A 15,122-nucleotide genomic window follows, 5' to 3' on the forward strand; every position below is an offset into this window, starting at 1 on the left:
ATTTAAAGACTTAATCGTATCCATAATCAGGTTAGGCCCCACCCAGCTGCTTGAAGCAAGACTAGACTTCAGAATCAATAGCCTTGCTGAGATGGAATTCAAAACTCCAGCTCCTGCAAATGTGGGAAACTTTATCAAACTTGCACAGGCCTGTGCCTCAAACTGGAAACAAAATCCTTCTCAAAGTCTCCTCCAAGTTGGCACAAAATTTTGCAATAATTTCATGATTCAATTCTGACCTGCCTCAACTGAAATTACCATGAAACAACACTTGAGTTGTCTATATACAAACTAAGGTCTTCTTCTTAACAGCTTATGTTCAAGTCTGGTATCTGCCAAACAATGGGTGAAATCCACTTTTAATATAAATTTTTACAGAGAATACTTCTTCCGACAAAAAGTACAGTGACTTAACATCCATCCACCCTGCTCAGACTAATAAATAAGAGACTTTCAATTCTAAAACCTGTCAATTTGGAAACCTTCTTAATGAACATTCAATGGATGATTATAGAACTGATATTGATAAAAAAGATGAACGTAGCTTTACACCATCATCCTCCCATTAGACTGTGGGGCAACAGCATCAGTGAAACATGCCTACAACATCAAAGGCATTCAAAGTCTATTTGATTAGGAAAACTCCATGATAACATAACAGTTAAAGACCATTCCGAACTGGGAAGTTCAGCACAGGCTTACAAGCAATGATTTGAAAGAAGAAATTTTGAGCAACCATCTTGTTCTCTGACTTTGCAGCAAGGGGATATGAACAAATCCAATATTTATAAACAAACCTGCAAACATTATTCTAAAATTGTGAGGCTTCACTAGTCACAACTTCGGGTGCAGACCCTATGCTCTAAACTAAAAGATTCCAGTCCAATAGCATTTACACAAACTCTAGAGCATTGGTGGTAGAGATAGGTCTGTAGAGTCATGTCCCTCAGTAAAACAGAAGGTCTGAGATAGTAAAAGGTGCCCAGACCAATATCATGTCCCCCAGTGAAGAGAATGCATGAATACCTTCCCACTGTTGATGGCAGCTACTAGTCTAACATGTTCATCAATGCTAAACTCATAGAAGTAACAATTCCTGAAAGAAATCAAATATAAATCAAAGTCACTGAGGAAATTCCCAATAAAGAAAATTTTAACAGAGAAAAACGGTTATCTAGAATGATTTCCTCATAGTATGACATTGATTTGGCAACCCAAAGGAAGTAGGTACCCATTCAGGAAAATCGTGGATGAGAAGCAGCAGGCCATGTAGAAGGTATTAGCACATGCTTAACTAGAATTTGATGTTTGTTTACCTGAAACCTTCATCTTCCCTGATTTTTATTGAACATGCGGAGTATAATGTTGCCCCCACCTACAATGACAATATAACATGGTCAAGACTTTTTTGTTCCCACATAGATGTTGATATCACATAGTGCAGGGTCAACATATTGTTCAATATCATCACAGAGAAGGGTTTCGACTAGGTAACAAGGACACTAATATTGGTATCGATATTCAACACTGCACAGTCATAAAATTGAAGTGTGCTTGTTGTGAAAAAGATACTTGGAGTAAAACAAAAAAAAAATTACATTTACCTGGAACAAAGAACTTTGCTGTGTCTTTCAAGGAGCCTAAATCCAAAATATTTTTTCGCCTGTTAAGGTTGCCAATCGTAGGAGGATCAGTCAAGAAAACTCCCAAGCACTTCCCCTAACATATGTTCTTAATGAATATGACATTGTTTGGTAAAAGAAATTCTTCCTCTTTGATCATCTCCCAATAAATTAAATCATGTAATATCGAAGTAAAGATAGTTCATCACCCAGACAATTCATTCTGAATTCCAAAAATAAGTCAGCTTATTTTCGCTAGAAATGTAGGACTTCCACTCTAAGACAGATTCTCCCTTTTTCTTTGTGACACTTACTGTACACTTGAGGCTGAAGACAAAAACAAGGCAATAGGGCAAAAATATGCTTAAAAGAATTTGATATAACAATAAAGTCAATGCTTTAGATTTTTTGCAGAAGATGAGAAAATCAACTTCTGATACTAAATATAAATGATTAGAACAATTCAATTCAAAGAATCGATAACAAAACCTTGCTTTTGTCCTGTCAATTATAGGAAATCACAAATAAACTTATGGAAAACTTAGTCAAATTACACAAAATGTGCAACAGGAGAAAAGGTTACTCCTCCATGTCAATGGAGAAAGTTTGATAGGTTGGGCTGACCGTGGCATACTAGAGATCTTTGGTAGGCGCGGACAGAGCCCAGGCCCATAATTCAAGTTGAGTACAAGCCCAAGCAGACAATAACAAACTGAGATTCATGAGAGAGTTAAGACTTACAAAACTACCAAGAAATGTCCTTTTGGTGTGTGTGTGCATTTGAAAATGTATTAGAATGTTTAAATGGGATGGATGGAAACTTATGTACAAAATACATGGATATGACTAATATCACAAAGTTCTTCCATCATTCTTCTGGTTGATGAACTTTTGTAATTACAAGCAAGGTTCAATATCTCGCGATATATCGGTTTCTCGAGCTGTCCGAGATATCCGAAATGTACTGAAATTTCGTCGAAATCTGATATTTTTTCTGCCATATTTTGGTAGTCCATTTTGGTGGGTTTTTTACCATATTAAGGCCTAATACTTCATGTTCACCCTTATTTAAGCTAAATAAACACATTTAAACCTTCAAATTGCAAAAAAATGAACTTAAAATGGTGTTTTGGGTTTGCACCCTTGATTGACAGTATATGATCGGACCCTGATGTAAAAATAGTTAAATACACATTGTATAACTATATAAGTACTCAAAGATATAATAACAGATTGAAACAAAGTAATGAATAAAAAATAAAGTCAAAATGTGGCCTTTAGTTTTCCGGATGAGGCTCCATCGTGTTTCCGGCGACAATCCGTCGAAAATGAGGATGAACAATGCTTGGATGATGCTTGAAAGAGTGGAAGAAGAGGAAAAAAATGAAGGATTTGGAGCTCTATGCAGGTCTCAGTCAAAATATCGACTGAGACTTGCGAAATTTGAACTTTAAACCCATGGTCACGTGAGCCATTTAAGTTATAAAGGAATATTTCGACCATATTTCGTGATATCTCAAAATATCACCGATATCTCACGAAATATCGTCGAAATATTGTATTTTTTCATTTCGACCAAGCATTTCGCCTCGGTAGGCTCAAGATTTCTGAAATATGCCGATATATCGACGATATTTCGCGAAATCTTGAACCATGATTACAAGTTATTTTTTGGCTGAAATCCAACATGACACTGAATATCCATTGTATTGATTTGACTGCACACACTGTTAACCAATAAAAATTTAATAAGTAGATAAATGTACTTTTATATTCTTCAAAGACTGCATATGTGGTAAATCATATCCATAAACCAGCCAAATATGATTATCATAGTTGTCAAGGTGTTGCCTAGGTGTCCAAGCGCTCCTTGCTGGAAGGGTGCCTTGGTCCTCTAGGTGTCACTTAGGTGCTGCCGAGGCACCTTTGTAGACAGCTCATTTTGTCACCCTGAGGATGTTCAAGGCAGATGAGATGGCCATTCTAGGACAAAGAGAGAACCCAACTTTTATATTTTGAAAAATTACCAAAATACTCATAGGAGGATTTTAGGTAAAATTAAATAAACTGCCTCAAAGAAAGTCTAAAATTCATGAATAAATGTATTTTGTCATAAAATATCATGTACTTGAAGATGGTACGAAAACAACTTGATTGGACATCATTTTTTGTTTTTTGGCCATGCGAACCCCAAACTTGAAAGGGTTTTTCAATCAATTTTTCAGCCAAATCAGTGCCCAAACTCTATGCCATTGGATAGTACTCGGAACAAGCTTCAAAACGACACTTGGTTCACGAAAATTGGACTTAATGAAAGTTCTGAATTTTCAAAGTTTAAAGGAAAAAAATTTAAAAAAAAAAAAAGTATAAAATAATAATAAAATAAAATCAGATTTTGACTGATTGGATAGCTGGTCTGACTGCAAGTTGAACCTTGGTCAGACCGAGGGTCAACCCGGGAGTCGACTCAGCAAACCTGCAGGTTGAACCAAGCTAATGTCTGCTGACATCATTATTTGTTTTAAAAAAAGGAAAGGCGGGAATCGGGCCAACTCACGGTTGACCCAGTGTTGGTGATCCAACACAAGGCCATGTGGTGTGAGCACGTGAGGGACATGTGCACGCATCCAACCTTTTTTTTACTTTTAAAATCAAATTAAATGCTAAAAACACCCCAAAAAATAAAAAAAAAAATCCAAAAAAATTACCTAAAAATCTGAAGGAAAAAAAATCATAGAAGCATTTCCAAGCCTTAGGAAGTTAGGAGTCTTATAGTACCTCTAAAAACCCCTTGAAAACCTCAGAGATCGCCAGAAAAATTCCAGAATGCCTATATAGTGTCAGAATTCTGTATTTGCGCTACAGAATCTCTGCAACTTGGAATCTGCATTTCCCTGAGCTCGAGGGTATATCCTCTGGACAAAAATAAGTTCTCTTTAATTTGGTAAATATATTTTTTAATTTATAGGAAGTGATATTTTCAAAAAATCCTCAAAAAGAATTCTTCCTTTTTAGTCAAATCACGCCAACGTCCCAAGGCCTATTCGTCCAGTTTTTGTGTGTTCTGATACTTTTGTAGTTAATGGCAGTTTTTAAGAATTTGCTTTGTTATATATAATTTTCTCATTGTAAGTTTTATTTCTTTTCCTTTTCTATTTTCCATTTTCCGGGTAGTGTTATTAGTATATTAGTATTTTGTAAATATTTCATGGGTTAACCTTAAGCTCGAGGATGCATGCACTATCAAGCTGATGGACCAACTCTCCATCTCTTTTAAGTGTATCCCCATTTGACCCCTTTCAGAGAACAAATTTGTAATAATAATTTAATTTTCTCTTTTATTTCCTTTCATACAAAGACAATGTAGATTTATGTGTGGCGCCATGATTCATAGGCCTTAATCTAGGTGGCAACTCACATTTTTAGAAGGGTTAAATACACGTATCCCCATAAAATACACCCAATATTCCTCGTACCTCCTTAAGGTTCTGACAAGTCCACGTACCACCCCTGCTTTACATCCCTAAAACCATTTAAGTTCACACCAAGCATTAAATGCTAAAAAATGACCAAACTACTTTTCTTGTATATTTTCTAAAATCTGAAAAGACCTAATTGCCTTAACCTATTTGTTAAAATTTGAAAAGACCAAAATGCCCTCATTTTCCCCAAATCATCATCTTCTTTTACAATATAGATACCCAATATTACCACCACCACCCACCATTAACACCATCACCACCGTTAAGCCCCACCTCCAACTCTTCCACCCTTACCAATTCCACCACCGATTCCCCCTCCCTTGCCTATTCCTCCATCAATACAGTGGATTTGGTTAGGGCGGCGGTGAACAATTGCAATTATTCATCAGAAGCAACTGGAAGAGAAGTCTGGGGGAGAATAAAGGTCAAGCTCACCGGAGATAACGCAGAACCCACTAATGTGGTCTCTGCAGCATCTCAACCAGGCAGAATGCCAATTAGTCCCTTCTCCCATAGCTCCTGTTGCACCAAGTTCACGCAGAAATTCAAACACTAAGTGTTTCTAAAATTGATGAAAATAAAACATCTAAAAAAATTTTAAGGCGTCGTCTTGTCGGGAACTGGATATGGTGAGCTCCGAATGCAATGAAGAAACAAAGTCATCGGAAAAAACAGAGGAGGGTACTCAAGGTCATCATTCGGGAGACGGGTTCAACGGAATCGTAGCAGCAGGGCAAAAGCCAAACCACAAGAATCAAACAAAGCAGGCCCAACGGGTAGCACTTGCGAGAGGAGGAGGAAGGGTAAGCGAACGAGGCCGAGCAAGAACAAAGAGGAGGTGGAGTCTCAACGTATGACCCACATCACCGTTGTACGCAACAATAGACGTCAAACGACGATCATCTCAACGCGCTCCGTTCCCTGATGCCCACCTCCTTCGTTTGAAGGGTAAACACTAAACTGTGATCTCTCTCTCTCGGAGAGGGCCACTCCACCCAGAACATCTGGGAATGGAAATTGAAAACCCCCATTATTTTGCCAAACATGGGTTTCCCTTTTTCAATCGAAGAAGAAAAAGAAAAATCATTATCTAATATTTTCTAGGCTTTTAGATTTCAGTGAGAAAAGATTATAATGTGAGGTTATTATATGGCATGGATGAAGAGTGACCAACCATCGATCATTGGTGATGCCGTTGATTTGTTAAAGAATTGGAGCGATTGTTGCAGTTACTCGAGGCTTGGAAGAGAATGAAGAAGACGGGAATCTTTGTCATCAACCACCGCCCATTCGAGCGGTGTTGTCGAGTACAAAATGGGCGATGGTGCAAACCTGCAGGTCTCTGTTTTCACCATGGCCCTTGCCAAATCCACTGCTGTCCTTACCAAATCCGCGTTGTTGGTGGAGGAATAGGCAAGGGGGGAGGACTCAGTGGTAGAATTGGTACGGGTGGAGGAATTGGAGGTGGTGCTGGAGCGGGGGCTTCACGGTGGTGATGGTGGGTGGTGGTAGTATTGGGTATCTACATTGTAAAAGAAGATAATGATTTGGGAAAGATTAGGGCATTTTGGTCTTTTCAAATTTCAGCAAATGGATCAGGACAATTAGGTCTTTTCACATTTTAAAAAAGAAAGAAGAAAGGGTAGTTTGATCATTTTTTAGCATTTAATGCCTGATGTGGACTTAAATGACTTTAGAGGGTAAAGTAAGGGTGATATGTGGAATTTCCAAGAGTGGTACGTGGACTTGTCAGAATCTTAGGGGGTACAAGGAATATTGGGTGCATTTTAGGGGGTACGCGTATTTAACCATTTTCAGAAAACCCTCCGTTTCTTTCAAAAGGAGTGGCATTCTTTTTTATCTCACGGTGGTGACTCAAATATTACACCAAGTTGATAAAGAGAGAGGGAGCGGGATCTCCATGGTGTTTCGATGTTGTTGGGTCCCTTGCCAGATCCACCCATGGTTCTCACAGCCTTCTTGGTGTCGCCTTGATGTCCTAGTCCCTTCCAAAATCTTGGGTCGCTTAGATGCCATGACAACTATGATGATTATACAAGTTGACTAGGCCAAACATGAAATGTAAGCTCATCCCAGCCCATGGAACTGGATTTATATCTCGGCCCAGGCCAGGTTTCATTCAGCATGCCAGAAATTGCAACCCCTAAACATCTACATGCCAAGCTAAAATGGCATGGCATATGGAAAGGAATGGACCTGCTAACTATAGGACGCCATCCTAGGCTACAATTACCAGAAAAAAAAATTCTGGAGCCATCAAAGCATTAGAGAGAACAGGTTTTTCCTCTACCCAAGATCCATTTTTAATTATATTACAGTTTTTAGGGAAAATCTTGAAAGCAAAAAAAATCAAATCTCTGTACAAACTTCAAAGAATGTGATTTGCAGATGATTGGATGGGCGAATTACAACACTCAAACTTCCAATCTGCATCGACCAATAAAAAAAGGTAAATTACACGACACCCCCTAAAAATTGAACGATACTCAACTCACCCCCTGTTTTTTTAAAATACTCAACCGTCCCCCACTACAGTAACAGTGTTAACTTAAATAAAACCAAAAAGTGAAATGACATATTTACCCTTTAGATTTAAACAAATAAAACAAATGAAAATTGATTTCATTTTATCGTTGGATGGAGCTGCAACCGCAAGGGACTTGAACCCATTCCTCTGCTAAGGCATTCTCAGCTGCTCAGTTACGGTAAGTCCATCTCGTCTTCTTCTCTTCCATCTTCTTCCATCTCTACCCATTCCTCTCTCTTCCATCTTCGTCTTCTCCTCTTCTTCTCTGCTAGGGCATTCTAAGCCTTTCTCTGCTATGGTAAGTCCTATCCTCTTTCTTCCATCTTCTTCCTCTCCTCTTCTTCTCTGCTAGGGCATTTTCAACTACAATCTCTCCTCTTCTCCCCTTATTCTCTCTATTATCTCCTGCTATAAACCCATGGCTATTCCCATTGTTGGGCAATTTTTCAAAGATTTGAATGCAATTTTATGGAAGTTCTTTGTCTTTTCTTTCTATGTTTATTATCTTCTGTTTTCTTATTTGCCTGCTACTGTTTCCTTACCAGATTGTAAAGGGCTTAATTGATCTCGTGTAACTGACCGTTTTGGTCTAAAATTTTGGGAATCAGTGTTGATCAAACAACGGTCCAGGGATCAAACTATGGTTCCCTAGGGAGACCAAGATATTTATCTTCAGGGTTTTGCACGCCCTGGGTTAGCCCATGGTGTCCCATGGGTGCCCCATTTAATTTTCAAGGCTTCCCATGGTCGCCCATGGGAACCCTAGTGCATCCATGTTAGGGTTTCTCCTTCCCTCATGTGTCCCATAAAATTTATTATCACAGTAGGGACGAAGAAACTCATCCCTTATCCATCACATGGCAAGGGGGATCCATCCCTAACTCGAATGCGCAGCGGAAAAGGTCGATTTGAGTTTCTTTCGCATCCCATAAATATTAATAATCAATAAACTGAAGGAATTAATGAAGAACTGCTAACCTGGTGAGCCTCAAGTGTTGCTCCTCTAATAGACAGTGATTCTTCCTCCAGTGAGGGCTCCAAGCAAACAGATCTGAACCTCCAATGGTGCTACCAAGGTTCTTCAAGCCAATCCCAGATGCTCTCAAACTCGTTAGCACAGATCTAGGGTTTCACAAACCCTAATTCTCAAACACAGGTGAGAGAAGTAAGAAGAAGAAGAGAGATCACAAGAGGGAAAGAGAGAAACTAAAAACGTAGGAGAGAGAGTGTCTGCTCCAAAAATGTGGAGAGCTTCTACTCCCTCCTGTGTGTTGGTCCCCTATTTATAATAATAGGGTTTAATTAAATCCTAGATAGATTTAATAGAGCCCTAGTGAGAGTTTGACTCTCTCTCTCTCAGTCTGGCAGTTCTGTTTAAACTCAAAGTACTACACAAATGAAGAAGCAGAATCTAATAGGGAAAGTATTAATTAGATTCTTTATTTAATTATTAATGGATAATTACAATTAACACCAAATCCATTAATTAAATAAAGAGTCAATTAAATTAGCAAATTCTAAATAACTCCCTATATGATAACAATTTATCATATACAACCCCCCCCACTAATCAACACCATCATTATGGAATCTAGGGCATGTACACATGTACTGCCAAACCCCAATCCATAGTACATGTCCATATAAGAGCGTCTGTGCATCTGATCGGGTCCCGCAAAACTCGATAAAATACTTTGTTCAAATAATTATAAATAATGTATCATTTTATGTAAAATAGATTTTTGCAAAACCATTTCCAAAACGGCACTGGATCTAGATTCTGATCCGACCATGCACAGATAGTCTCTATCTTGGTGTTTCTCAATCGGACAGTGGTGACCGTGTTGGATAGCTCCTTCACTCACAAAGTGTTCACGCATTCCCAGAACACCGGCTTTGACTCGCTTGAGTCTCAGTCATTGATGAATCAAAGAATGCGATCACACTTTGCAATGACAGGGTTCCCTCAGGCACAGGATGTCGGTGACACATGTTTATCCCTTCCTACATCTGGCAGTAATACATGAGGGAATCGACAAAGTAGATTCTTCGCCAATGCACATATCAAACATGTGAGCACTCGCATTCGTACCCTGACATCACATGTCTAGGCATACCCAATGTGACGACCATATGATAAGGGTGCCCAGCCCAAACCCTAATCGTGACTACCATTTTAAGTAAAACTTAGGGACACATAATGCTCAAAAAATTTATATCGCATATGACAATATCAAACTAAAATGTATAAATGTTCAATACAAAAGTGAACCGGGTTGAACCGGACCGAACCGGGTTTGATGGACACACACTTGTCCAACAATCAGTTCATCTACTTGGGGCAACTAAACCACTTGCATTTTGCCTACTAAAACTTCCTCTCCTGCAAGAACCAAACCTCTGACTATTTCTGAACCTGCAACTACTGCCAGTTCTTATTTCAGAATTTTCCTGAATATATTTACTATTTTCTGGTAAGATTTCAGTTGGGATTAAGAGTTTAGGGGATTGTGAATCTTATCCTTAAGTTTCATGTTATTTGGATTTGATTTGTGGTTGTAGACAGAGGTTGAAGAAGACGGTTTGTTTAAGAAGAAGGTTTAAGATGTCGGTTGAAGAAGAAGGTTTAAGATGTCGGTTGAAGAAGAAGGTGAAGTTTTAGTTCAACAGAGCAACCAACCCAAAACTTCTTCTTCTCCGATGCATTGCTCAATTGGACTGGCAGAGATTGAGTTGAATGTCATGTGAGGAAGAGAGTGGAGTGAGGAAGAGGATCTATTTTGGGGTTTTTAGATTCAAGGGTAACATAGTAACTCTAACACTAGTCAAGGGTAGTTTAGGGATTTAAATATATTTAACTTGCTGACTTCATAAGTTAACCACATAAAACTAATGGTAGGGACTAAATTGTAATATAGAGCTCTAATAGAGGGGGACGGTTGAGTATTTTCAAAAAACAAGGGGTGAGTTGAGTATCATTCGATTTTCAGGGGTGTCGTGTAATTTACCCATAAAAAAACCAAAGAGTAATAAGAAAAACAAATTGAAAACAGAAACCAAAAGTTGCAAATAAAAAATAAAAATGAAATCCTTCGATTAAGAATATGTTACAGAAGATCAAGACTTAACATCCAAGGATTACGAGTTCCATTTAGAGAAAGCTCTATTTGAAAGAAATAACAATGGACAAACAAATAAATGGAATTAAATTTAAGTAATTTTATTCTAGAGAGTCCAGTGAGAATTTTCCTACCCATATATAAATGAATCAATACGAGATTACATACAAATCATGACATGCAAAGCGTGCTGCATAAGTCTTGGGCTTTGCCTTATCTCCATAGAATGACAACCCAGCACTGTAACCCTAAAAATATTAAGATATAAGCACAAGAATTATTAGTTCATTAGCAAAATATATAGGTGCAAGTCAAAAGAAAAACCGAATTAAGCTGCACTGGTGAAAATACACTTCCCAAATATCACAAAATAGCCTTTAGGCTACAGAAAACCCCTTTTTCAAAAAATACATCTATTTACTTCTTTGAAGAAATAGACATAACTGCTAAAAGAATTTATTAGAGGTTCAAAGTTAGTACCTCCATAATGTCTTCGAATTGATGCGAGACATGAATGGTAAATCCATTACCGAAGAACTGAAACCACGACTTAGTGTTCGAAATGCCAGAAAAAATCAAATTCTTTGAAGTCACTTCTTCCGCGGAAACGAGAGTATTCCAAAGCGGAAACCTTGAAGCTAGGCTTTGAGAGAATGGAATCGCAGCGGTCTTGAGAGCTAAATCCCTCTTAGAGGAGTTGCAGTTGCATGGACTCGTAGTGTCAAGTCTGAGAAACGTTTAAAAGTTAGGGCTAGGTCTAGGGTTTTGCGGAGGTTTTCTGTTGAAGGTACATGAGGGAGAGAAAGAACGGCCATGGGAGAATGCTGACAACTGGCGGGTAAATAACGTACTAAACGTAGGAAAGGCAAATGAGGGCATTGAAGTAATTTTACTCAAACTTAAGGGAGTTTATGGAATCCTTACCGCGAATTTTTTTTATTAAAGCAATATATTTTGAGATAATCCCAACGGTTAACTGCCAAATAGATAGTGAAAAGGCCAAAACGCCCTTATCAGTTTTCCATGGCTGAGACTCGTTACCACAACTTTTTTGCGTCTTATCCATATTTGAACTCAACCACCTAATCCAAATCTAAAGTTCTAGACCACCAAAACCAGATTGGAATGACACAATCCAAGAATCAAACGTTAAAACTGAAGAACTGAAAAAACAAACCAGTGTGAGTGAGAGAGAGAGAGAGAGGGTTCTCTTCTCACTTCCATTTTTCACTGTTTTCCACATCTATTCTCTTCCATGGAGACCATCTTCTCTCCTCGATCAATCTGTCCTCTGATCAACCCCAAATTATCCCCATCAAAAACCATTTTATCTCCTCTGCAACCTAGGTCAAATTCTCTCTCTCTAATCAGACCCATCAATTCAAATCTCAGGAAATCATCTCCTCCATCATTAACATCCTCATCTTCAATCCCCAAAAACTGGATTTCTCATGTCCAGCATGGATTAGCAGCTTTAGCCCTCTCTCTTGCTATCAATTTCTTCCCAGCTTCTGTTACTGATTCAGCAATGGCATCTGAATTTGATATCCTCAATGGAGGACCACCGAAAGAATCATATGTTTTGGATGATGCAGGTGTTCTTAGCCGAGTGACTAAATCTGATCTCAAACAGTTGCTATCGGATTTGGAGTCAAGAAAGAGTTTCCATATAAATTTTGTGACGGTTCGCAAGCTTACTGTAAGTTCTCTACATTCCCAGTGTTCTGCTGCTGAGCAAGCCTGTTCCCTTTTATCATATTCATATGGCAATTCTGTCTGTTATTAGAGAACTGTTTAACAATTTGAGAAATTAGGGCTTTTTGAAATCTTGATAATCAGGATTTGATGGATCTAAAATGTAAAAGATTCAGCTGTATCTAAAAGTTTATTACTGAGCTTTTTCTTTTTGTACTTATAGCAATGGGAACCCAGTGCCACTAGTTTTGCCGTTTCAAAATTTAAAAAACATTTCATTGCAGAGTAAAGCTGATGCTTTTGAGTACGGTGACCAAGTATTGGAACGTTGGTATCCAACAATTGAAGAAGGAAACAATAAAGGGATTGTTGTGCTTGTTACCAGTCAGAAAGAAGGGGCAATCACTGGCGGTCCTGCATTTATCCAGGCTGTTGGAGAGAATGTTCTTGATTCCACAGTATCAGAAAACCTTCCTGGTAAGAATGGACTTTGCTTCAATTGCATTATAGCAATCTAAATTTTGTCACTGCGTCCCTTTGAATTTGCAACTCATTCTCTGAGGCATGGGCAGCATATCCATCTCAAGGAATACAAACTGGAAAATTTAGTTGCCAACAGAATCAAGAGTAAAAGTTTGACTCTTCAGAACCTTCACAGACCATTAGACCAAAAGGCTGAGACGTAATAATGCTCACTGCCTTGTATTCCATGTTTTAACACTCATTTTCTACAGTTTAGATCAAGGAGAACACTGAAATCCTTGGAGAGGCTTGTTCACTGCGCCACATTCAGAATCAAGCAACCCAAATAAGACTCTAGAGGTCAGGGACTGAGCTGTCCTGTACAAGAAGATTAAAAGCTAAAGGTTAAAGGGGATACTTAGGACAAGCCCAGTCTCCTTAACATTGCTTGATAGTTTACTGTGACACCATGGAAAGATGATTCCTACTCTGCCTTTTCAACACATACTGTCCTTGAGAATTTTGTATTAACCTACAAATACTTTCTGCCTGAAGGGTTAAGCATAAACAAGGTAATACTGTTGTTAAGAATCTTCATAAATGTACAAATACTTTTGGCATGAGGTGTTAATTAAGCCTAAATATGGTTGGTCAGTGGTGAAGAGATTGTCAAGAAACAGTTAATATTTTTCTTATTGCATGTAACTTTATAAGTCCAATAAAAAGGATGCACTTCTAGGGTTCAAGAAGTCTGCAATTTTGAAGCCAAATACTTCATTTTGCTCTTTTTAGTTCCTTCTCCAATATTGTCTTATACAGGTTTGCTCTCAAAACTGATTGAGGAATGATCAAAATATTGGAACATATTTGCAGTTCTGGCTACGGAAGAAAAGTACAATGAGGCCATGTATAGCACAGCCAAACGGCTGGTTGCTGCCATTGATGGATTGCCGGATCCTGGTGGGCCCAAGTTTCAGGAAAACAAAAGAGAATCCAACTTCAAAAGTAAGGAAGAGACTGATGAGAAACGTGGGCAGTTCACTCTTGTAGTTGGAGGGTTGTTAGTAATTGCCTTTGTTGTCCCAATGGCACAGTACTATGCTTATGTCTCCAAAAAGTAAGTCATCTCTGTATAACATTAATTGTAAAAAAATCTTATATAGAGTAGACAGTTAACATGAAATTGTTGGCAAGAGGACAAGAACAGATTTTTGAATTATATATTAATAATATGTATTTCAAAATTACTCTGCTTTTAGTCATGCTTACTATTGATCCTATTCAAAGTGAACCTCACAACAGCAGCAAGTATGAAAAGTGACCTGTATTGTAAAATTATTTTAGGATATGAAGCCCTTCTACTCCAAAGGTTAATGTACCACCATTTACAGTATAGATTTCAAGTGGAAGTAAGAAATGTAAGCATACTTCATAAAACATATTTTATTAGTGAGAGCTGTAGCATATTTCAAAAAGGGCAGAAAACATATAATAATTACCAGCAGAAGTAGGTCACTTCAGTAGTCTTTCGCAGTAGAAGATAACCCATTTCAAATTCTACCTCTTTTCCCAGCCACATAAGTGCAGCAAGAAAATTAGAAGTGAAAACTTCATTTTTTGCCAAATCATGGTTTGACAAAACCTATTGTTTAATTTTCTCTAAGGAAATGATAAAAAGTTAATAATTACAACTTTGATGCAAAAGAAAATCGTCATGCTCAACTCTATTTGCAATACTGTTTATCACTTACGCAACAAAAAACGTATGACTGCAGATCTGCAGCAATCATGTGGTAGCTAAAAAGTGCACAGACTACTAATAGGTTGTCTAGTAAAATAAACTGTTAATATATTTTTATTCTGAACTTATCTTTAATAAAAAACCAGCAACCTTTGATCCTTAGGGATCCTCAAACAAGAAGTACCTCGCTGTTACGAATCACTCTGCATCTTCGACCATAAAAACAGCTAGCCATATGTCAATTTTTGAATCCCATCTCAAGCATTTGGTCCACCATGTATTATACTAACTTTTTGTATTATTATCCAGTAGACCAGAAAATGCCAAAGCCGACTAATGCCATTTCCGAAAGCTTTATAACGCCATGCGGACAAGTGCATTGGGGCTGAAACTCAGTAGATGGGTAGAAGGTGATCTTACAGAATTGCATATGGTGCCATTCAGCAGATATGA

The 15,122-nt window shown here is 38.1% G+C and overlaps 1 protein-coding gene and 2 long non-coding RNA genes across 3 annotated transcripts; 1 reads left to right on the forward strand and 2 right to left on the reverse strand.

Annotated features, from left to right (window-relative positions):
• Window positions 1-689: 689 nt before the first annotated feature.
• Window positions 690-2,323, reverse strand: LOC122669981. Its single transcript, XR_006334113.1, has 3 exons — window positions 1,317-2,323; window positions 1,060-1,096; window positions 690-739 (listed from the first exon to the last, which is right to left on the reverse strand). It is a non-coding gene; the product is annotated as an uncharacterized LOC122669981 (long non-coding RNA).
• A 5,168-nt stretch (window positions 2,324-7,491) lies between these two features.
• On the reverse strand, window positions 7,492-11,351 carry LOC122669980. Its single transcript, XR_006334112.1, has 3 exons — window positions 11,252-11,351; window positions 10,940-11,019; window positions 7,492-7,552 (listed from the first exon to the last, which is right to left on the reverse strand). It is a non-coding gene; the product is annotated as an uncharacterized LOC122669980 (long non-coding RNA).
• A 578-nt stretch (window positions 11,352-11,929) lies between these two features.
• LOC122669979 (UPF0603 protein At1g54780, chloroplastic-like) lies at window positions 11,930-14,175 on the forward strand. The gene is made up of 3 exons (XM_043866905.1): window positions 11,930-12,470; window positions 12,751-12,943; window positions 13,802-14,175. Exons 1-3 carry the CDS (start codon window positions 12,027-12,029, stop codon window positions 14,047-14,049), a joined length of 885 nt encoding a protein of 294 aa, XP_043722840.1. The 5' UTR covers window positions 11,930-12,026; the 3' UTR covers window positions 14,050-14,175.
• The last annotated feature ends 947 nt before the right edge of the window (window positions 14,176-15,122 follow it).

Source organism: Telopea speciosissima, chromosome 7, assembly GCF_018873765.1.
Source record: "Telopea speciosissima isolate NSW1024214 ecotype Mountain lineage chromosome 7, Tspe_v1, whole genome shotgun sequence".
NCBI lineage: Eukaryota > Viridiplantae > Streptophyta > Magnoliopsida > Proteales > Proteaceae > Telopea > Telopea speciosissima.